At 41.5% G+C, this 25,546-nt stretch overlaps 1 protein-coding gene across 4 annotated transcripts in view; it reads right to left on the bottom strand.

Annotated features, from left to right (window-relative positions):
- Positions 1-25,546, bottom strand: part of CARMIL1 (capping protein regulator and myosin 1 linker 1) — a 398,430-nt gene that overhangs the window by 219,185 nt on the left and 153,699 nt on the right. For all 4 annotated transcript variants that reach the window (XM_068236999.1, XM_068237000.1, XM_068237001.1 and 1 more), the window contains 3 exons: positions 22,467-22,564; positions 22,284-22,354; positions 20,216-20,289 (listed from right to left, as the gene is read on the bottom strand). In XM_068236999.1, the coding sequence (XP_068093100.1) occupies positions 20,216-20,289; positions 22,284-22,354; positions 22,467-22,564 (243 nt within the window). The remainder of the gene's footprint in view (positions 1-20,215; positions 20,290-22,283; positions 22,355-22,466; positions 22,565-25,546) is intronic.

Here is a 25,546-nt window from a genome sequence, read left to right as displayed (position 1 = left end):
TACAAAAATCTACCAAGCCTTCCATATTTTCTATTCCAACCTATACAAGAAACCTGAGAATAATTTTTTAATAGATACAACAAAGTATCTCAGACAAAGCCTACTCCCTAGACCAGTGATGGCTAACCTTGGCACTCCAGCTGTGGTGGAACTACAAGTCCCAAGAGGCATTGCAATACTCTGACAGCTCTAAGCATAACTCGGGGAGGCAGAGGTATGATGGGATTTGTAGTTTTGTCACAGCTGGAGTTCCAAGGTTAGCCATCACTGCCCTAGACTAAGTCCGGACTCTATTAAATCACTGAATTCTACTATAACTACGGAGGAAGTATTAGATGTTATCAAGCATCATTCTAAAGAGTGGAAAGGCACCTGGACCGGACGGTTACACCTCTGTGTACCATAAAAAAATTTAGAGACATTTTGGCAACCCCACTTACCCACTCACTGAATTTCCTAGCTAACTCCACTCGCAAGCCCCCCGAGTTTCTAGAAGCCAGGATCACACTTATTCCTAAACCGGGTAAGTATCCTCTACAAGTTAAACATTACCGCCCCATCTCCCTATTAAACCTGGACTACAAAATTCTGACTGCAATTATGGCAAATCGCCTTCATAGACTACTTCCCTCGTTGGTTGAGAGGGTCCAGGTGATGTTCATCCCTAACAGACAAGCTTCAGACAATATCCAACAAGCTAACAAGGCTAAAAAACCCTTAGTACTGAGTCCAGATATTGAAAAAGCTTTCAATAGCCTCACCTGGCCCTTCTTTTTTTGCTGTAACAAGAATAGTGGGTATTTCTGGTCCCTTACATAACCTCATTGAACAAATTATTCCTCACCAACAGCCACACTTAAGGTACCATGTGACGCCCCACTATCTATCTGTAGGGGTACCCGTCAGGGATGCCCTCTGTCACCGGCGCTTTTCGTGCTGGCGATGGAGCCTTTCGCCTCTCACATTAGACATGATCCTGATATTCGGGGATACGACCTTGGCAGAATCCAAATCAAACTCAGTCTATTCGCTGATTATATACTGATGACAATTCAACAGCCCCAATCAACTATTCCAAATTTATAAGCAGTCCTTAAAAAATTTGAAAAAACATCTGGCCTTAAGATTAATATTGATAAAACAGAAATGATCTTTTGCAATATACCAACAACTGAAGCTAAACAATTAGCCGAAACCTTTGGATTCCAATTCCAACCACACTATCTTAAGTACCTGGGAGTTAACATATGCAATAATTTGTCAGACCTCTACAAGTGGAATTATGCCAGGGTCATTCCTGAACTACTGAAAGACCTCCACACTTGGCACACCTTCAACCTATCCTGGACCGGGCGCATAGCAGCGGTCAAAATGACATTTCTGCCAAGGCTCACTTACTTTTTTAGGGTTCTTCCCATTCCCATTATTAAAAAATACATATTAATGCTTCAAAAACAGATCTTCTCTTTTATATGGGCACATAAGAGACCACGCATTCCGAAATAGTGTATGTATTGGCACAAAACCTCAGGACGACGCCCTGTTCCTAACCTAAATAAGTACTATATAGCCTCTCAATTGGCCCAAATCCCACTCATATTTGCTGAAGATAGTAGGCCGATATGGGTAGAGATTGAAGATATATTACTTTATCCCTACTCCTGGAAAGGATCTCTGTGGGCCATTAATGAAGGGCATAAAAAAATATGGAATGTCTCTCCCTCGACTTTTCATACACTATCAATATGGAATAAAAATAGTTTTCCCTATAAATTGCAGTCACAAACTCCCTCACTACTGCACATCTTACATAACCCTGACTTCCCAAGTGGTTTGGACCACCGACCCTTTGTATGGTGGTCTAGAAAAGGTTTGCTCACACTCAGAGACTTCACTATCGATGGTAGAATCCCTACACGACAGCAATTAATTTCAAAACATGATATCCCAACCTCGGAAACGTTCCGCCTATATCAAATAATGCATTATCTATGTAAATTTCCCAATAATGCATTTGACCACCCCAGCACAAATTTTGAAGTAACATGTTCTAATGATCCATTTGAGAAGGGTTTGGTGTCTATTATATGCGCTACAAAATCAGCCCACAGAAGTTGCTAAACCTTCCTTTGTGGTTAATTGGGAGCAAGATATTGACTTTAATTTGACTATGGAAGACTGGGTTGAATCCTACACAACGTTGGCTAAAGGTAGCCTGTATAGCACCCATATAGAGGTCTCCCTCAGAATCCTTCATAGAACCTATTACACTCCTGTAAGACTTCATCAAATGGATCCTACTCTCCCCAAACTTTGTTTTCAAGGCTGTCAAGCCGATGGCACCATACACCATATTTTCTGGTCCTGCCCTAAAGTTTCTAGATTATGGTCCAAAATTAATACCCTGCTTACCAGAATATTCAAAAAGGCCATTCTTAAAGATGCCCGAACCCTTCTATTAGGCTATAAGTCAAAATCGATTAAGCACGCCGAACACAGGCTTACACAGCATATCGCTAATGCAACCAAAGTACATATAGCAGCCTCTTGGTGTTCTAGATTGCTTTCCTTTCAAAAGGTGCTTGAGAATATCGACTCAACAATGATATCTGAGCGCCTTAATGCAAGAATTGCTGATAAGGCAGAGGTTTTTGAAAAAACTTGGGAGCCTTGGATATTATTCAGGAGCCCCCGTGACATTACAGTATAATCTAGAAACATATTAATATACTTAAGGTTCCCTTCCCCCCTCTTATATCTTACCTTCAATGGGTTAACCTCAATGTGTAGTGGGCCTCTTACAATATTAATACCAATGCTGATAGTTAATGTTGGATACGTATGATATCTGTGCTACCTCACTTCATCTGTATCAATGTTTGTAATACATTTACTCTCTCTGGTCTATATCTGAATCCTATGAACCTGTTCACTATATAGTTTAAACTATTGTACTGGTTTATGTTTTAATATCTGGTCCAGTGGATCTTAATAGGTCCTCTGGCTCTTTAGGTTCATCTTTGTTACAATATGTAAGTAAACTTAATTTGTACTGCTTTTTCTATGCTTTTCAAATAATGAGATTTTTAAACCTTAAACATCTTGCATGTGTATACATAAATCAGGGAGTGTAATTAGAGTACTTCTTCACACTGACACACCAAACTCACCGTGTAACGCACCACAAACAGCTGTTTGTGTAGTAACGGCCGTGCTAGACTGGTGCGCACCATGGCCAGAGTGCAGGCCGTGGCGGTTTTTAAGCCCATATGGTCGCCGGGCTATGGAAGCCCCTTCACCGCGGCAAGGTAATGATCACGAATAGGAATTGGCACATGTACATGCCTTTTGTTTTGTTGTTGCAGCTGCAGTGCAGCAAGAAAAATTAGGCAGGCATGTACACGCACCAGAAAAATTATTATAGCGGCCGATGCTAGCAGCGGTCTTAAAAATTCAGGAATCCACCTGGAGTCCTGGACCCTGTTGAGGTGCTGTGTGGGGGGCGACTTAGTCTTGGGCAGGCAGTCACACGGTGTGCAGGCAGAGATGCTGTGTGTGGGGACTAACTTAGTGCTCGGCCGGGCAGTAGCCCTCCAGGATCCATGCCTCTTTCATTTTGATAAAGGTCAGGTATTGAACATTTTTGTGACTTAGGCAACTTCTCTTCTCAGTGACAATGCCTCCAGCTGTCCTGAAGGTCCTTTCTGACAGGACGCTGCGCACCCAGTAGTCCATCACTGCTCATACTGTCGATAGTCCTTTCTCTAAAGCGCACGGCCAGGGAGTCAGGGTTCGATTCCAGTCCGGAGTTGGAGCCTGAGAAACGGCTACCACCACACATCCAAGGAAGGCAGCAGGCATGGCATGCAAGTCCCGAGGTAGTGACAAAAAATAATACAGGAGGACTTTGCGAGGCCCTGCTGTATATGACACTGATAGACTTTACTACCTTTAACGAGAATCTGTTATGGAGGGCAAGTCTGCCATCCATTCAAGTGAAAGGTATGCACTGACTGCCAGGTATAATACAATGTGCAGTCACAGATGCAGTGAAAGGTATGCAGTGACTGGTATTATAATACAATGTGCAGCTGTCACACAGGTGCAGTTAACAGGTATGCTCGGAGTGGTATATTACACAGCGTGCGGTCACACAGGTACTGTGAACAATTATGCAATGACTGGTATTACAAATGTGCACCTGTCACACACACACAGGTACCGTACAGGCACAGTGACACTGCGTGCGCTCATGTAGGTAGGTGGGTGCACTGACTGAAGTGAACAACAGGTAGGTATATGCAGTGATGGGTATTACAATGTGCACCTGAAACACACAGACAGGTACCGGACAGACAAGAGTGACACTGTGTGCGCTCACGTAGGTAGGTGGGTGCATAGTGAACAACAGGTAGGTATATGCAGTGATGGGTATTACAACGTGCACCTGTCACACACACAGGTAGTCTCTGAATGTGCTGGGCCTGGCAGTGGCACACGCAGTAGGAATTACCAAGGCTGTCCATGGAACACAAGTGTCAGTGACACACACACACACACACACACACACACACACACACACACACACACACACACAAATAGATCACAGGAACAAGATTAGCTCTCAAAAAAGAGCTGTTGAGGGGTGCTTTTTTAGCAATAAGAATCAGCAAGGAGCAAGCTAAGAGGCCTACAAGAGCCTAACTAAGCTTTCCCTATGAGAGTCTGCAGCAGCTTTTCCTTCTCTAATTAATGCAGGCACACGAGTGAGTCCAATGCCTGACGCTGCCTGCCTTTTATAAGGGGGGTGGGGCTCCAGGAGGGAGTGTAGCCTAATTGGCTACAATGCGCCTGCTGACTGTGATGTAGAGGGTCAAAACTGACCCTCATGATGCACTATGGAGGCGAACCGAACTTCCGGAAAAGTTTGCGGTTCTCCGTGATCGCGAACCACGGAGGTTCGCTGGGAACCATTCGCCAGCGAACCATTCGGGCCATCTCTATCAGAGAGACATTGTATGTAGTCATGGAGAAAATCTAAAAGTAATAACAAAGGTTGTTTACAGTTACATAGTTATTTTGGTTGAAAAAAGACATACGTCCATCGAGTTCAACCAGTACGAAGTACAACTCCAGCCTGCTCCCTCACATATCCCAGTTGATCCAGAGGAAGGCGAAAAAACCCTTACAAGGCATGGTCCAATTAGCCCCAAAAGGGAAAAATTCCTTCCCGACTCCAGATGGCAATCAGATAAAATCCCTGGATCAACATTATTAGGCATTACCTAGTAATTGTAGCTATGGATGTCTTTCAACACAAGGAAAGCATCTAAGCCCCCTTTAAATGCAGGTATAGAGTTTGCCATAACGACTTCCTGTGGCAATGCATTCCACATCTTAATCACTCTTACTGTAAAGAACCCTTTCCTAAATAAATGGCTAAAACGTTTTTCCTCCATGCGTAGATCATGTCCTCTAGTCCTTTGAGAAGGCCTAGGGACAAAAATCTCATCCGCCAAGCTATTATATTGCCCTCTTACATGTAAGAAATAGCTTTATATGGTAGGAAATCTTGTACAGTTAAGTCATTAGAGGTAGTACCTTAAAGGGACACTGAGCTCAGGCTAAAAATGCAATTTGGACTTACCTGGGGCTTCCTCCAGCCCCCTGTAGCTCGTGAAGTCCCTTGGTCCCGCTGCTGGCTCCGTTAATGGTTGACATTGCGCATGCTAAGCGTCATCATGAGTCTTACCTCACCTGCGCAGGACTCTCACGCTGGCCGACATGATGACATGTAGCATGCACGCACTGGCAACTTCAAGCCGTTCCCCATTAACGAAGCCGGAGGACCTCACGGGCTAGGGGGTGCTGAAGGAAGCCCCAGGTAAGTTCCAATTGCAGTTTTAGCTTAAAGGGGTTCTGTGGGGGTTTCTGAAGAGAAAAACTGCCACTTTCCTTGGGCTTCAATGAGCCCCATGCAGCGGTAATGTCCCACGACGTCCTGCTCCCATCCGCCGTTCCCCGCAGCCGGCACCGGGCTATTATTCGTCTGACATACAGACGAATAATGCGCGTTGCCGTGCCTCCGCTCGCGTCATCTGAGGCTTACTGCGCAGGCGCAGTACAACGGAGCCTTGTACTGCGCTTGCGCAGTAAGCTTCCGATGACGCAGGCGGAAGCGAGCGGGTGCGCGGCCACTCTAGCGCAGCCGCAGTTGGATCCCATGCTGCTTAGACCGGGGCCGGCGGCGGAGAATGGCAGATGGGAGGAGGACGGCGTGGGACATTACCGCTGCACGGGGCTGATAGAAGCTCAAGGTAAGTGTCCGTTTTTCTCTTCCACAACCCCCCACAGAACTCCTTTAAGCCAAGGGTCCCTTTAACAACTTTTGTTATGTCTTCAGAAACACTGTATAAACACAGATTAATTTATACACAACAAAGAACAAACAGCAACCACTCAGAAAATGCAAATTCTGCAGAAAATTACTGATAAACACAAATCAAGCAAAAACTAAAACAAAGCAAAAAATAAAATGGGCGATTAGTTAATACTAAACAAGAAGTTAAATGAGCAAAACAAAACAGTGATCTCACCATTGTCTTTGTACATACAAAGTTTGAAAGTCCAGTAAGCATTCCAATGAAGTCAGCTTATAAAGAAAGAGCCTTAAAGTGGTATTGTCATAAAAAAAATTGCGTCCTCTAAAACATTAAACACAATTAAACATGAATATAAATCACTAAGACTGCTTTGATGTTAGTGATGCCTATGCATAATTACGTTTCAAAATTTGAAAATGCACATTGTAATTGTAATGCGAAATTTCAGAGAAAATTATTATTAATTTCATACGTAATCATTTGTAATTTCGCAAAAAATTTGCGTAATTTTGTGCCGACTTTGGTGGTTAATAGCAAAGCTCCCATATATGCTATTGCTTCCAGAATTGCTACATGTTAAAAAAAAAAATAGTGGATACAAGTCAAAAAAATAAATTTTTCAAAAAGACTTTTCAATATGCAAAGAAAAATGTTTTTTAAAAACCATTTTTCTATGCATTTTTTTTTAAATTGATTTTCTGAAAAACTACAAGGTCTTTTAGAACAATTATTATGTTTTTATTTGTACCCACTATTCTTCTTAAGGGGCCCATACACCTAACGATTTTCCCGTCGATATACAGCCGATTCGATCACAGTGATCGAATCGGCTGTGAAATCGCTGCACACCGCTGACAGAACGATCGATTTCCGTCCGAAGTCGATCGTTTCCGTCAATTCCCGTCGATCCGTCCGTGCGGAAGATTTTTCTCGATCGCCGGCGGGTCGGGAGTGTGTCGATAGTGGCGTTCGAATGCCCGACGACCGACGCAATACAGCGGGTATACATTACCTGTTCCGGCCGGCATGAGTCCCCTAGTCCCAGCTGTCTTCTTTCTGTGCTGGGTTCTGGACCGGCTGCAGCTACACAGAACTTCCTGTCTTGGCAGGAAGTTTAAACAGTAGAGCGCCTTCTACTGTTTAAACTTCCCCTGGACAGGAAGTTCAGCAGCTGCAGGAACAGTCTTTAGCCCGGAGCGGAGAAAAAGACAGCTGGGACCAGGGGGACTCGCGCCGGCCGGAACAGGTAATGTATGAAGGAAGGGGGGGGGGGGGGGCGTTTTCAGCAGCGGCAGCTCCACGGATTGTGATCGGTTTCAGGCTGAAATCGATTCACAATCTGTTTGCAGTAAAGGTGGCCATACGATCCCTCTCTGATCAGATTCGATCAGAGAGGGATCTATCTGTTGGTCGAATCTGATGGCAAATCGACCAGTGTATGGCCACCTTTAACATACATAGCAAGTCTGGTAACAATAACATGTATGGGGGCTTTGGTATTCACCACCAAAGTCGAAACGAAATTACGCAAAAATTACATGAAAAGGTGTAATTGCAAAAATGTACGCAAAATATAGCGTAATCGAAATTAGCAGATTGCGATCATCGCTATTTGATTTATCAGATGTACTCCTAGAGAAGAAATTGAGCAACTATAGGAGATAACATTCTCTGCTCCCTCCCTGGATACAGCAGAAGCTTTTCTGCCTTGTTTACACTGTGTACTAACAGCACAATCTGATAATCCTGCCCAGCAAAACCAGTTAGCAGCTAAATTAAGTTTAAAGAGGAACTCCAGTGAAAATAATGTAATTAAAAAAGTGCTTAATTTCTACAATAATTATCTATAAATTATTTAGTCAGTGTTTGCCCATTGTAAAGTCTTTTAAATCCCTGATTTACATTCTGACATTTATTACATGGTCACATTTTTACTCCTGGAAGGTGATGTAGCTGCTGCATGCTTTTTTGGCAGTTGGAAACAGCTGTAAACAGCCATTTCCCACAATGTAACAAGGTTCACAGACAGGAAACTGCTAGGAGTACCATGGTCCTCAGAGTTTCTTGTGGGAGGGGTTTCACCACAATAGCAGTCATACAGCGCCCCCTGATGGTCTGTTTGTGAAAAGGAATAGATTTCTCATGTAAAAGGGGGGTATCAGCTGCTGATTGGGATAAAGTTCAATTCTTGGTCAGAGTTTCTCTTTAAAGCATGAGTTTAGCTGTTGATTTTTGCTGTTTTATTGCTTTAGACAATAGATGAAAATTAGCCACAATACCACTTTCAGGATCTTCAACATTGCATTGAATGTATGGATTTCTTTAGAGGACCCCAAGGGTTTGATTCCAGTGGCAGTTCAACTGGTAGATGAACCGATCAAGTAACTCAATGATATGATATGTAACAAAGCACATGTGAGAACACACTTAGCAGTGTCATTTATTAATACACACATATGGGTATTTTACTAAATGGAAAAGAAAGGTGTAATATCTATTGTGTAAACAATTTTTTCACATGGAACTGAAGTACAAGACAGACACACTTGACAAGTGGCTAGGAGTGATAAATATATTCATCACTTATTTGGTGCATATCAGTTACAACTCGATCAAAAAAGCAAGGTTGACCTTTGATCCCATCAATAAAATCCCATCAATAAAATGTATCAGTTTCCCAAAATGGTGTATGCTCTACTTGAGATTAGCCATTATCTTCTGTCTTTAGACAGTGAAATTTGCTATGAAATGTCCCATTTGGATTAGGGGGCCCTTTAGGGAGTGTAGTTCATTTTAAAATCAGATAATTTGTATTCATACAAATAACAAGATACATAATTAGGCTGTCATACAATCTAATTAGTATAAATTACTTCAGGGCTTGTGCCACCAAGGTCTACTACAGCTTTACACAAACAAAGCATTTCTGCTGACCTTAAATACAACCACGCAATAAGGATGTTGATACAAACTCCCACCCAATAACAAAACAAATGATCCAGTGTTTAATATGCACAGATGGCTTCTGAGGTGACTCCAACCTCTTGATTCTCTGGCTTACCATAATAATTAGTGTCACAATATCTCCTTGTTAAATATCAAGAGAGCTCCAGAAAGCCATAGAAGAAAAAAGTTGAATATTATACATAAATCAAAAGCGTGCACATAAAGAAGTTGGAATTGTTCCAAGATTGGTCCAAGAGTTAAGGTGGCCCTACATCTAATGACTTGGCGGCTGATCAACCATCCGATGAACAATGGTGCCGGGAAGAGCATGTCTGATCTATGATGTAACCAATTTTGGGCTGAAATAAGTCGCATGTAGCGATCGGACATGCTGCATGATGTCAGGCTGTCGTGGTCGACTGGGTGCAGGGTGGTAACGGTGAGTGATATTGGGATGAGGGACGAACCTCTGGCGCTGTCCCTCAATGTACAATGTGTGTGACGACACACACGCACCTATGTTAATCTGGCAACCACGTGGTTGGGGTACGTGGATGGACAAAGGACGGCGTTGGAGGCAGAGGTGGCTCCACAGGGCCGATTCCTGATCGATTTCAGCATGAAACCCATCGGGAATCAGTCGGCGGTGTATGGGCAGCCAAACTATCTCTCTCTCTAATCAGATTCGATCAGAGAGAGAGAGATTTGTTTCTTGGTCGAATCTGCTCCATCATCGCTAGATGTATGGCTATCTTTAGAGAAGAACAAAAGTTCTAGAGATATCAGCACTACATATAGTAAATAAATAAAAACATATTTATGAACATGGTGGCAAGACAGAATAAAACTATAAAAACACAGCCAACTAAACCTGTGTAATCAATCTGGTTTAAAGAAATATCTTCACCACTACTCAAAATGTGAAAAACTGAGAACACGCAGATCAACATGTAGCAATATTCGATGGTGTGCTGTAACCAAAGGCTGAAACTTCATCTGCTTAATGGATAGTTGACTGACACCCTGACATTTAACAACAAAAGTCTGTAAAAGGTTAACAATGTGTTTAATTTCGAAACTGGACACACCCCTTTAGAACATCTCAACAATTCAATGTATTCAACACCCCAATAAGGAAAAAGAGCCTAGTTATTAGTATCTAGCAATGAGCAAGTGGCACAAATAGAAAGCTGAGAATTTGGGGAGTGTTTTACACCAAACCATGCATGATTTACAGCATGTTTATTAAAATATTACAGTCGATGCAGATTGCAGCTGAAAGTTAACATTTAAAGGCAATCATTTAGTGACAAATCTAGATTTTTTGTACCAAAGTGGAGTCGCCCACTAAAATCCTCTTTAAATGGATAACCTTTTGTTTAGTGCGAGTTCAAAAAGGTCAAGATTTGTTCTTATGGGAGCTAAAGAACATTAAAAATAACCACCTTTGTGTACCTGCAATTATCATAACTATGAAGGTAGATGTGAACCTTTAAATACAAAATAAGATTATGAGCACTTCAAGAAAGTCCTTTTTAGCATTAGGACTATATACAGTGTTCTCCCAAGAACCAGTTAGGTGGGCGGAGCGCCCAGCTAATCTGAGTGACCGCCAAGCAGTCATCACACTCCCTGCGCTCATCTCGTGCACAGCACTTTCATTAACATAAGTAAAAGTCGGTGCTGTCCTGTACACTTCAAGAGCACTCCTCTGCATACAAAAATAAACACTGTATTTGCGATGACAGCGCCTCGAGAACTAATTGGCTGAGTGAAGTTAGGGGCGGGACTACCTGGGGCTGTAGAAGCACTCCTCCACGAGCAATGGGTTGAACAGTGTGTCAGCTAACTCTGCCAGCTACCTCGTTACTGCTGAAATTTCTCTAACGTCTGTTCAAAGTGGCCCACTGCACAAAGTAAATATAGAGGCAACACTAGAGTCTAGAGCAGCCTTTCTCAACCTTTTTACCTTGGAGGAACCCTGTAAATACCTTTTGGATCTCAAGGAACACCTGCAAACAATTTTTGGGTCTCGAGGAATCCCTACATTTATTTTTCAGGAGGCATGGTCTTTAAGTAGGTTAGGCTGCTAATTTCACTATCTCCTATTACACTGCCACTCATTATACTGTCTCCTGACCACCCAATTTAGTGGTTCTTGTTACAGTACCACCTATTATAGTGTGCTCTATTATACTTCCCCCACGATGGGGTAAAATGCCAAGGAACCCCTGCAGAGTCCTCAAGGAACCCTGGTTGAGAAAGCCTGGTCTAGAGACTGTGTAGAGACTACAAGGTATGTGCACAAGGCTTGAAATGAGTTGTGTGGTGCTGGTCTATTTGCAATACCCCGCAGCCCCCTAGCAGTAATAACATATGAAATGCAAGAATCCCCCCCCCCCCCCACCTTAATGAAATCATGGAATGTTGCAATAACGCCCGTTTAAAATGCAACAATAATTTCCATTGCATAAAGTATAACAATAACACCTCTATGAAATGCTACAATAACCCCCATATTACATGCAACAACCACACCCTATATGAAATGCAACAATCCCCACCCTACAGAACACTGCAATAACCCCCATATTAAAGTGGACCTGAACTCAGAACTCCTCTGTGCTCTAAATGATAACACAACAGCATAATAACCTTAAAAACAAAAAACAATAAATTTGCAGTTTCTACTTCCTGATTAATGGAAGCAAACATATTGTTCACACCATGTGCTTTCAAATGGGCTTATCTGCTATAGGCAGTCATGTGACATAGTGGAGGATCACCTTTTGTTTAGTGCGAGTTCAAAAGGTCAAGATTTGTTCTTATGGGAGCTAAAGAACATTAAAAATAACCACCTTCTTGTACCTGCAATTATCATAACTATGAAGGCAGATTTTAACGTTTGAATATTGGTCAATTCAGTTTCAGGTTTACCGAATTGACCAATAATCAAAATCTTCATTGCAAGTGGACTTTTGAGATAGCGATTATATACAGTATATATATATATATATATATATATATATATATATATATATATATATATATATATATATATATATATATATATATATATATATATATATATATATATATATATATATACACACACACACACACACATATATATATTATATATACGCATATATATACACACACACACACAATAGATATATATATATATATATATATATATATATATACACACACATATACACACAGTATATATAGCATATTGTGATAAAGTTCATTTTTTGTAATGCACTGATAAACAGACTTTCATATATTTTAGATTCAAATACACACAACTGAAGTAGTTCAAGCCTTTTATTGTTATAATATTGATGATGTTGGCATACAGCTCATGAAAACACAAAATTCCTATCTCAAAAAATTAGCATATTTCATCCGACCAATAAAAGAAAAGTGTTTTTAAAACAAAAAAAGTAAATCTTCAAATAATTATGTTCAGTTATGCACTCAACACTTGGTCGGGAATCCTTTTGCAGAAATGACTGCTTCAATGCGGCGTGGCATGGAGGCAATCAGCCTATGGCACTGATCAGGTGTTATGGAGGCCCAGGATGCTTCGATAGCGGCCTTAAGCTCATCCAGAATGTTGGGTCTTGCATCTCAACTTTCTCTTCACAATATCCCACAGATTCTCTATGGGGTTCAGGTGAGGAGAGTTGGCAGGCCAATTGAGCACAGTAATACCATGGTCAGTAAACCATTTACCAGTGGTTTTGGCACTGTAGGCAGGTGCCAGGCCATGCTGAAAAATGAAATCTTCATCTCCATAAAGCTTTTTCAGCAGATGGAAGCATGAACCCACTTTTGAACCAGAAACAGCGGCAGAAGCGCCTGACCTGGGCTACAGAGAAGCAGCACTGGACTGTTGCTCAGTGGTCCAAGGTACTTTTTTCAGATGAAAGCAACTTTTACATGTCATTCGGAAATCAAGGCGGCAGAGTCTGGAGGAAGACTGGGGAGAGGGAAATGCCAAAATGTCTGAAGTCCAGTGTCAAGTACCCACAGTCAGTGATGGTCTGAGGTGCCATGTCAGCTGCTAGTGTTGGTCCACTGTGTTTTATCAAGGGCAGGGTCAATGCAGCTAGCTATCAGGAGATTTTGGAGCACTTCATGCTTCTATCTGCTGAAAAGCTTTATGGAGATGAAGATTTCATTTTTCAGCACGACCTGGCACCTGCTCACAGTGCCAAAACCACTGGTAAATGGTTTACTAACCATGGTATTACTGTGCTCAACTGGCCTGCCAACTCTCCTGACCTGAACCCCATAGAGAATCTATGGGATATTGTGAAGAGAAAGTTGAGAGACGCAAGACCAAACACTGGATGAGCTTAAGGCCGCTATCGAAGCATCCTGGGCCTCCATAACACCTGATCAGTGCCGAAGGTTGATTGCCTCCATGCCATGCCGCATTGAAGCAGTCATTTCTGCAAAAGGATTCCCGACCAAGTATTGAGTGCATAACTGAACATAATTATTTGAAGATTGCCTTTTTTTGTTTTAAAAACACTTTTCTTTTATTGGTCGGATGAAATATGCTAATTTTTTGAGATGGGAATTTTGGGCTTTCATGAGCTGTATGCCAACATCATCAATATTATAACAATAAAAAGCTTGAACTACTTCAGTTGTGTGTATTTGAATCTAAAATATATGAAAGTCTAATGTTTATCAGTACATTACAGAAAATAATGAACTTTATCACAATATGCTAATTTTTTGAGAGATAGATAGATTTATTTAGAAACTGCCCATTTTAAATTGGTATTTTACATATAAAATATTGCAAAAGTCTAGCACATTAAGGGCTGGTCTACACTGGCTGTGTTTTGTGTCTTATGTGGTTCTGATTTTTTTAGGTTAATCTCTGATTTATGTGTCCAATGACATAGCTTTGCATTTTTGTAAGGGGTGGACTTTTTCTAACATTTTTGTTATTGTTTTGTTACCCTGTCTGAGATAGGCGGGTCTGGTCAAGTATATATGTGGCTCTGCCTGTGTGCCGTTTTGTCACAAGTGAACGGCGGCATGGCACCATCCGATTCATCTTATATGCCATATGCATTTGGGAAAAAAATGGAGAAAGAGATATAACTGTCACCAAGACATGAAACCGTTACAAAGTTACAGATACAGTTACAGGTTAAAATAGGAGATTATACAAGTTTACATTAAAGTCATGTGTAAGGGCTGGTTCCCACGGGCAGTAAATTATGTTTTCAGAGCCATTTAAAAGTAATCTACCGCTGTGCCTTTCAAATGAAAGGAAGTGTTCTTTAAACCCTGGCATAATTTGTGTAAACATCATGTTTGATCCGGTTTCGTCTAGGACGCTACATGAAGCGTCAAAAATGGCCATGCTCACATGGTTCTGTGTGCAACTAGGGGTTCAAAACACAATGGAAGGGCAGGAACTGATGCAATGTAGTAATTTTTAATAATTAGTTTTTATTGAACATGGTGCTATATCACTGATGATAAAAGATATTTTAACTACTGTTTATTAACATGGACACTCAGGGCTGAATTGTTGGAGAAACATCTCCAGTGTGAAAACACTTAAACTGGGAGATCTGTAGGGGCAAACATATTGACAGGTATCTAGAGAAAAGTCGACTAATCAACTGAAACAAGGAAATAGTTTAGTCTAATCTAGATTCTCATTGTTATACAGTATGTGAAAAACTGACCACTTAAAGAGACACCATAGCGGGAAAAAAAATTATGATATAATGAATTGGTTGTGTAGTACAGATAATTACTAGGATATTAGAAGGAAAGAAAATAACCTCATATTTTTATTTGCAGTTAGTGTTTTTTATAACATTGCATAATTCTCTAATATTTGCAGTTTCCCTACTACTCAGCATTTTAAATGATTTTTACAGAGCAGGCTGTGAACTATTGACTTGTCTTGAACTGTTCTCTGCAGAAGAAAAAGCCTGACAGCTGAGATAATAAACTTCAGATAACAGAGCGCTCTGTCACTTTGAAAGTGGTGGAGCTGAATGGTTTGTTTTGCATAGTTAACAACTAGAGTTTCTTAACTCTTCCTGTACTGGAAAACATATTAGACTTATGTCTCTGCTCCCAATGTTTTATTTCTCAGCTGTACTACACATACAAATCATTATATCATATTTTTTTTCGCTTCAGTGTCTCTTTAATACCTTATGCATCCTAGTGTATGTATGGTGCGTGCAGGTTAGCAAATGGATAGAGCGGATTGTCTCTGGTTATAGGGACTCAAAGGAATTGAGGCCTGAAGGTAGTAAAGATCTGTTTCTGGTATGGCTTTCTATTAGAAGGTTTCTTCTTACTAGGTTGATCAATTGGGTAATTGTTGGGACTTTTTGTTGTTTCCAGTTAGAAGCAATAAGATGGTTAGTCAAACACTTTTCTGTGTGATAGCAGAAAAGCATTTTGCAACGAGCTCCCCCAGCCGCCCGTGTGAACCATCCCTAACATGCTTCAATGCTGAAGCATGTTACACACAAACATTGTCTGTCCTTGGTTGCAACACTTACTAACCAGTAGCAAATTGTCTTTGGAATCAATATAATCAGAATAACTGCTTCTCATGAGCTTCATTAACTGTGTTTATATTGTTTCTGTGGATAAGCAGATACTCAAGCTTATGATCACCATTCACAATTTCAAGCAGTAGCAAGAGAGGTGTAGTGTGCACTGCTATTGTACTACTGAGCACTGGAAACGTTCTCTGTATATAATAAGCTATGGTTCACCATCAGACAGACTGACAAAGCAGATACCAGATAAGAAGCAAACTGCCTGCATGCAAACCATTAACTGAAAAGTTTAGTGATGTATCAAAAATTATGGGGTGGGGCTTGGTTTGGGATATCCCCCTTAATTACAGCCAAGGAAATGCTTAATGCTTGCCATAGCATTCTACAGAACTGTGCACTTTTAAATTTGTGGCATCAGACTAACAGATGGTTCTTTTTGCTGTAGCAAGTCAATGGCCCTGAGCACAAAGCAAGGTTTATAAAAATAAAAGATTTATAAGGTTTAGTGCACAATAATGAGAATGGACTGCAGAAGGCCTAGACCTGAATCCCACTAAACAACGATGAGATACATCGGAATGCTGCCAGTCTTATAACTCAGCATCGGTGCGTGACCTTGCTAATACTTTCGTGCATAAATGGGAAAAGTCCTTACAGTGGAGGCTGTTGAAGCAGGAAATGGAGAACCAAGTATGTATTTTTGCCTATGGTATTGAAATTTTGTTTTCAGCAAATGGGTGTGGGTTTATATCCAAATGTACTTCTATGCTTGCAAAACCAACACCAATGGCAAGTGCACTCATCCAATAAGACAAATAAGCAGTTATCCTTGGACAGAATTTATTAAAGTGAACCTCCAGACTAAAAATCGACTCAGCAGCACTGAAACGGCGTGGTGTTTCTTTAACAGTTTCACGGCATCATAACTTTGTTTCTCTTATACAAGACTCATTTTTAGCTGCACAGAAAAAAACTGCGCAATGCTGTAACATCGAGTCATTTCTGGGGTTCTAAAGGCCGTCAGAAACATTGTATAGTTACAGGAACTTATAGTTGTGGGGGTTGCAGTTATTGTCGCTATCTTCAGATTGGAAAGTCTGTCATGTTACCCAATGGTCGTAATTGGATATTACAACACTTTGTGAATTGCAACACCATTGGTGTTGTATATCTACTATACTGCAAATGCGGATGCTTCTATGTTGGTAAAACGAAAAGAGCCTTCAAGGAAATGATTAAAAACCATGTGGGTGACATTACAAACTGCAATTTTAAATCGCCCATCTCCAGACATGTACATTTGGAACATAGAGGGGACTCAAGCTTTGTCAGATTTATAGGGTTAGATAGAATTCTTATACACCCCCGAGGGGGTGATATTGATAAAGCACTTTTACAGCTAGAGTCCCGATGGATCTTCAACCTGAATGCTACCGAACCTAAGGGTTTGAATGATAGTATCAACTACAGGGTTTTTCTACCAAGCTAGGTTATAATGTATATTGTAACACGTATAGCCTCTCAATTCTTTCCTGTTTCCCGTTTCACCGTCCCTTTCCCCATCCATTCGTCTCTTTTTCTGGTTACTTTTTCTGTTTTTTTCTGTTTTCTACCCCCTTTTTCCTCCTTTTCACTTCCTCCTTTCCTTTCCCCTTCTTCCCCAGTCCCCTCTTTCCCCCTTTCCCCTCCTCCTTCTCTCCCTTCCTTCCCTCCCTTCCCTCCTCTCCTCCTCTTCCCTTCCTCCCTCTTACCCCCTTTCCCCCTCCCCCCTTTCCTCCCCCAACATTCCCAGTTTACTCCCTTAATCTGTTTTTCTGCCTTTACCTTTTAATTTTCTAGCTCCTTTCGTTTTTCTTTCTGGTTCTTTTCTCTTTGTCCCCCCCTCTCCCCCCCCCCCCTTTTCCCAGTATGGACACTTATGACATGGGTCCTTGGGGGTCCCTGATAGTGGCCCCCCTGTTCCCTGCCTGTTGTGCTCTCTTAAACATCCGTCCCTCTCCAATTTTTTCTGGTACTGTGGCAAGATGTTGGCCTTTTTTTCTCTGGAGGGTAGTGTTACTCATTCAGTACACTCCCCCAGTTACTACTATATATTTATTACATTTTGATGTTGAGGGGTCTCTCCGCTTTGCTCCGCCCCTGCCTCGCCGCTCCCCGTCCTCGCTATTGGGCACTCGCCCCCTTTCTGCTTCCTGGTGAGTGCATAATGGCGCTTCCGGGTATGTGGAGATGGAGCGCAAATGCGCTCCGGGGACCTGGCGTCCACACGCCCGCATCGATGATTTGTGGGCGTGTAGCGGTGACGTGGGGGCGGCGGGACGCTGGGCGGGCGGAGCGGCGCGACCAATGCATGTATTTAGAGACGCTGTAATGGCGTCTGGATGCTATCTACGCTGCCTGCCTTTGAAAAGGCCGCTAGTTGCGGCGAAACATGTCAGGCATTCCTGGCAGCATTTTTCCTCCTCCACCTCTCCCACCTCACTCTACATGAGTACATCAGGAGCCGTCCTACGGTCATCCGACATACCGGCACGGATTTGGTAACTATGTGACATGCCTGATATCATCCATTGATTCAACTGTTTATTACACTGCCTCAATTTCCTGTATGGAGGGATGTACTCTTGCTGAATACTGCATGCGCTCAACTCTGCTCCCTTTGTTGCATGTGCATGGTGTGGGCACCAAGAATATGCTGGTGGATGCTACTTGCCCTGCGATTGAGGGACAAGACCTATAGTGCATGCTGCTTCTGTTGCTGCTTATGTGCCTCACTGCCCTGCGAATGAGGGGTATGTACTGCAGTATATATGATTCATGCTCATCCTGCCTGCATCTACTGACAAGCTATTCTGCAATGTGTATGGAGGTGTTGTGGACTATGCTGATATCCATTGTTCCATTGATTCATGCTCATCCTGCCTGCATCTACTAACAAGCTATTCTGCAATGTGTATGGAGGTGCTGTGGACTATGCTGATATCCATTGCTACATGGTTGTGCTGAAGCCACGTGCGGCCATTTGCTCTATGAACCTTCTGCACATCGATTTACATCCATCATAATTGCCACCTGTGCATCTATCAGTAACTAATCGGTCATGTCTTTTGGGACCCCATAGCCGTTTTTTTTGTGATGATCATCATTGTGTTTTTTGGAAGTGGACTCTGTACCTACTAACAACTTAGTTTTTGGGGGACTGCAGCCCCCTTAGGTGGAACAAGTGTTGAGGAGGAATACACATTTTTATGGGTTTAAATGTATTTTAGGGGGGGATTTATGTGTAGTGTTCTAATATATGTGATTTATATAATAAAGCATTTTTTCTACTCTTTTCCATGCACCTAAGAGCCAATCCTCATTTCTTTGTTTGTTCACTAGAAGAAAACTGCCCGGGCATTTTTCCCCTGATGCTGTGCAAAGCATGATGGGATTTCTGATGTTGTTGTTCTCGTTCTGCTGTTTTGGTGCAATTTTTTTATTTTTTTACATTTTGAATTTGACATTTGAGGCCTAGCGCATGCAGCTGAGAGGGGTTATCAGGACACAGGACAGTTGGAGTTGTGTCTTATGCTCCCTGTCACCTCCTTTCAACCAAAACGATGGCTGCCCCCATGAATCACAAACATTTGCCTGTTCTTTTAAAACAGGGTGGGTAAAACATTACCTATCAATTCTAATTAACATAACTAATGTAACTTAATGACAGTATGTTTGTTTAGGCTGAAGTTCCCCTTTAAGTACTAAACTTTTTCACAGATCTGTAGTATCTCAATAGTGCCTAAACAGCATCATTATTCACCACCAAAAACACTAAAGAAAAATAATGATCCATTAAAACCAAGGGCCAAATGCAATTTACTTTCTCTCTAAGTTTTCTCCTACGGTAGGTAATATTTTCACACCTTATCAATAAAATGCATTTTAAGCCACCAGCAAACAAAAAAAATACTCCGAATAATTTTGACAGTACTTTTTCACCAATCTTTTAGTACTTTTTCAATTGCAGACTGCTGAAAAGTTAGTTAAAACAGAAGATGAAAAACGATCTCCTAGTAGAAATCTTTGGCAATAAAATGAATTGCACAAGGGCCCATAGGTTTTCCCAAATGTTAATTTTCTTGCATAAACTGTGTGTCACTGTTGTCACAGTCAGCTAGTGCTGCCAGGTTAGTATCACCGCTCCGTGAAGAACACCAATGTTTCACTGTAACACATTTTACATTTCACACTCCAGAATAATATTATATAAGAGAAAAAGCTGCATAAATATGATCCAATGCATCAAACATAACATATATATAAATCCATTTCTAGTACCTATGATCTAGATGACTGAAGTCTTGCAGGTTCAGCTCTCTTGTGTCCTGTGTTAAGTAGATGGTATCAACATCCTGGTAAATTGAATGGAAAATGGGTGAAAAGAGGTCATTAAATCTGTTCGGAACTTTCCAATATTCATAAAGAAATAAAGTTTATGAAATCCTTGGTTATGTGTAATAACCATGTTGCTTTTATCATCTTCTCAAGTTCATGCTATGAATGCATGCTGTGTTTACAGCTTAATATTTAAGAAAATGAGTTATTTGTGAGTTGAGCTTATAAAGAACTGGAAATATGCAGGAGCCAGCACAGGGGCCAGTGGGAACAACAAGATCGTGCCCACTGGCAATGTAGGCTAATTTGGTAGTCTATGGATACAGACTCGCATATCTCCAAGTTACTGCTGGATACTGTAGTATAGCAACTTCCTCATTCACCGGTGTAGCAGCTAATTCACTACTGTTGCTTCACTTTACACACTTTGGCTGACTGGGTCATATCCAAATGCAGAAGAAACTCATTTGGCCAATAGATTGGCAGTATCCTCAACAACTGAATACTAGCCAGCTGGAGCAAAGGTTAACTGCAACATTAGACTGAGTCTGCGCTGATAGATGCAACTAAGTTGGAATGCAAAGTTTTGATCACATGATCAGAAGCAACAGTGTGTAGTGAGGGTCAGTTCCCATGTATACAGTATGCCTTGCATTTGGTGCAATGCATGAATGTTCAGTTGCAGTGTCCATTTCTGGTTGGGAGCGGATGGATGTGTGAAACTCATTTTATTGATGGAAATGTATCCTCTGCATTAAAAAATGTGTGCTGTAGTACTGCAGTGTAGTGGACCAAACTGCAACAGATATGCCTATGAGTCTATGAAAAAAGCATGGATGGATTGTACAGGTACAGCATATTAAGCTCTTTTCACACAACATCAGTTGTGTTGCAGAATAATTCTGCATGTCAACTCACTGCCCATGCAATTCTATGGGCCTGTTCACATCTCTGCATTATAACCGATCGCGTTAATTTTAAGTTGCTGCATACAGACTTTGAATTAATGTGTATGGTATAATGCACTTGCAGTTCACACACACATAACACGTACGTTATGCAATGTGCACTGTGTGAATCCAGCCTTGGGCTCCTTTCACACTGCATTTGTAGTGTTGCAGAATAATGCTGCATGTCAACTCACTGCCCATAAAATTCTCAGGGCCTGTTCACATCTCTGTTTTCCATCCACAGGGATTGGGGATAGATTTCTTGGACAACAGGCAGAGAGTTGTTCATGATGGTTAATGTTTATACAGTTTGGGGAGTACTATCTGAGAAGAATGCAGCTTGCAGCTCTGGACACTTGTGTTGTGGAAAATGGCTGCTGCAGTGGTTCTTATGCCGGGACTTGATAAAATACTGAAGCAAGCTGAAAAAAAATGAGCTGGATAGTCTAATATGTAGAGGGACGGCCCTGGATCCCATACAGCCTTCCCAGTCCTCACTACGTGCCGTTGTTCAAGCACTGGGCCCTGGTGAAGTTCTTCAACCAGTTTGGTCAAGTACACCTTCGGTCCTCTTTGGGCAGTCTTCGGAAGTAGTTGTACAACAACGAGGAGATCCATACTGCGAGCATGTCAGTCTGTGCTCACCTATGTGCTTGTCTTCAGAAGTACTCGGGACTAGAGTATTTCCAAAGACTGCTGAGGAGTCCCAAAGATCCATAACTTCACCAGGAGACAGCCCAGGAACAAGGGCACAGAAAGAGGCCCAGAAAGGCTCTGCGGGATCCAGGCCTTACCCTCCACATTGGCGAGTATTTCGCTCATTTGGGGGCGAGGGGGGTGATGGGTGTTGCACCGCTTCGGAATTGCTTTAAAGAAGGGTTAGTTGATATGAATGAAATAACTGCATAAGTTTAGTTATTTCACACAAGAAAACCCAAGATGTGCCCCTTAATGCCTACAAAGGACTAGGAGAACTTTTAAGGCTTATTGTACAAGATTTGGTACCTTTTGTGTATTTCGACATTTTAATTGATATAAATCAAACTAATTCAGTCACTTACCCACTGTACTTCTTCTCTGTAGGGCATCCCAAGCCAGTCACAAACACATGCATACATTTGTGAAAATCCACCTAGTGACAAAAGAGTGACATATAACAGATGGTGCTATTGCTGTGATGTTCTGTTGTAAAGCTATGCTGATCATTTGTTGGGTATCTGGTAATGGCAGTGTTTGCTGCTTACCACATGGGCCTACTTCTGTCACGGTCTGGCTATCCCACAGGACTTGTAGGCTCACCAGCCTCTCTGTCGGCTCCATGGAAACTTTCTTCATAATTTTCCTGTAGAAAAAAATGAAATGCAGAGAAACCGTAAATACTTTTCAGAATCTCACACCACAAATTGCTGACAGCTAAGCCAAACTCGAGAACTTTTCGAACAACTTAATTAGCGTCAACTCTTTAACAAGCACAACTTTCACGTATCACAGCCCATATTTATTAGGAGTAAAACTAAACTGTCTGCTGTAATTAGATTTTTTTTAGAAAAAAAAAAAAAAAAAAACGAGAAAGCCAAAGCCAGGGAGGAAAGTTATAGGCTGTTAATGAGACAAAAGAGGGAAGACAGTGAGGAGCGGTGGGAGAAAGGAAGGGGCAGGGAAGACATTGGACCAGAAGACAGGAGTGAAGCTGAGCAAACATTTTAACTTATCTTTTAGATTTGTCGACCGAAATTTAGTACAGATGTCATAAGAAACCTCTTCAGTGTTGCCAACTTATCCCTTTAATTACTCACACACGAGTTATACAGGTTTTGTGGCTAGTAAGATGCAGTTTCCACACTGATTATATGTAAGTAGTATATATTAGACTGCATACCCTACATTTGTCAGTATTTAGAGTGATTTGGCAATGCTCATCTAGTCATGTTTTTGAACCATTAAAGCACACGTGAACGGAGAAGGATATGGAGGCTGACATTTTAATTTTCTTTTAAACAATACAAATTGCCTGGCTGTGCTGCCGATCCTGTGCCCCCAATACTTTTAGCCATAGACCCTGAACAAGCGTTTAGATCAGATGCTTTTGAAGGAAGTCTAAGGGCTGGTTCACACTTTTCAGCACTTTGCTGATCGCCAGCGATAGCGCTGTGTGACTAATGTATCCCTATGGGATCAATCTCACTGCAGCATTTGCGATTTGCATAAAACGTGATGCATGCAGAATTGTGGGGGCGATTCCATAATGATTCTCATTCTATTGCATAGGAATTGCAAAACGGGGTAAAAACAGGAAATTTTGTGCTGCAAAATTGCGATCACGATTTGCGATTTACACTTCTAATATGAACTAGCCCTGAATGGATTAGCTGCATGTCTCTATCAGGTGTGTGGTTCAGACTCTACTGCAGCCAAAGAGATCAGCAGGACTACCAAGCAACTGTTATTGCTTACAAGGAAATAAATATTCTACAAGCACTAGTTGCTTGGTTTTTACCTGTCTGCCAGCCACAGAACAGGTATGAAGATCAGAAATCTTGACTTCTGTACTGGCTATATGCTTCTTCCAGGTGAGAGAAGTAAACTGTACTGAAAGGGAAAGCATTAGCATGGCTGTGACCCCAAGCAAGTATACTGTACATTATTTAAAGGCGTTCAAGAGAACCTGAGCCGAAGTTCAAGTTCAGAAACACATACTTATCTAAGGAGAGGGGAGCCTCTGGATCCTATAGAAGCTTCCCACACTGCCCTCCTGTTCTGTGCTCCTGCCCCGGATCCTCCAGATGATCAGGGCCACACCTCTCATCTGATACAAACTTGGCCATGCTGCAGCCACACAAGTCAAGCACGGCCGCACCTATGCAGTAGCATGAAGCTGCTCATGCACAAGCAGCTCCAGCTTGCTGCGCCAGTTCTCACACAGGTTCAGTACAGCCGCGCTCAAGCTTGAAGTGGAGTGTGGCTTCGATTAGATTACTAACAAATCCTTATGAGTAATATTTGGAGGGTCAGTGAGCAGCAACACTGGAGGATGCTGGGGGAAGCTTCTGTCATACTTACTATGTCTCTACCATTACCTGTCATGGTTATTAAGAGTTTCCTTTAATACAAAACTCTAAAAAGGGGCGGACCTAAAATTATCTGTCACAGCATGTTTTAGTTTAGGTGAAATATGTTAAATGGATTATACTAAAAGAGCTTTACAGTGATCCTGCATAGGAATGTTCTGAGCCCTGCAGGTCACTCAATTAGCAGGGAGGTGACGGCCACATGAATATATTCCAACCTCTGCAATGATGCTGAACAATAGACATGCAGGCCCTCTGGGGCTTGATGACATTTACTTTTTTCTTACAATAATGTGGTACATTATAGTATGTAAAACTCCCTAAAAAGAAGACCCAGATCCTGTTTTTATTTTATGTATGTAGAGCAGGTCCAGCTGAAGGCTCACATTATATGAGAATTTATCTTGCTCAATTCTGGGATTAATTGGGCTTTAAAGAACAAGCGACACCCATTCTAACCTAAAAATAAAAAACACATATATAAGTAGATAAATACTACTTCTAATAACAGACATATTGTGCTATCCACGTAATGATTCCTGTGAATTTTATAAAGGAAAATCAGAAAATCCTATTCTAGGCAGTGGCCATCTTGCCAAGCTAATGCTGACATCATATCCTCCCTGACTCTTGTTTTCCCCCCCTCCCTTCTCTTGCTAATTGCGTATTCATTAGCTGCCCTCCTCCCAGAGTCTTCAGACACTCCCACTGAGGTGTATACTAACAACTGCACTAACTAATTTTATTTACACATCCAATCGCTGAGTCACCTCAGCCTTGCTTGTAAACGCACATAATCAGAGGGTGATTCTGATAAGCAGCTAGGCAGGGAAATAAATGGAAGAGGAGGAATATATTATAGACATAAAGAACTCCCAGCATTCAACTCTTTGGCACGGTTTAGAACTAGGGTCAGTGCTCCTAAAGTATGTGTTAACTACAAACCATAACAGCAGAAAAGGTTTTGCAAGTTTTTAATGCAGGATTAGCATCTTTATCACTTAATACACTCAGACCAGTTGCTGTTGAAATTTGATTTTTATGGTGACAATACCGCTTTAAAGAACAAGTGACACCCATGCTAACCTAAAAATAAAAATCATATATATAAGTAGATACATACTAGTTCTACTTACATACCAGATGTATTTCACTGTCCACTTTATGATTCCTGTGAATTTTATAAAGAAAAGCAGAGAATCCTATTTTATAGACAGTTTCCATCTTGGTTACCTTTGAATGAAGTTAATCCTGAA

The sequence above is a fragment of the Hyperolius riggenbachi genome, chromosome 5 (genome assembly GCF_040937935.1).
Source record: "Hyperolius riggenbachi isolate aHypRig1 chromosome 5, aHypRig1.pri, whole genome shotgun sequence".
Taxonomy (NCBI): domain Eukaryota; kingdom Metazoa; phylum Chordata; class Amphibia; order Anura; family Hyperoliidae; genus Hyperolius; species Hyperolius riggenbachi.
This window is presented reverse-complemented; position numbering and strand designations above follow the sequence as displayed.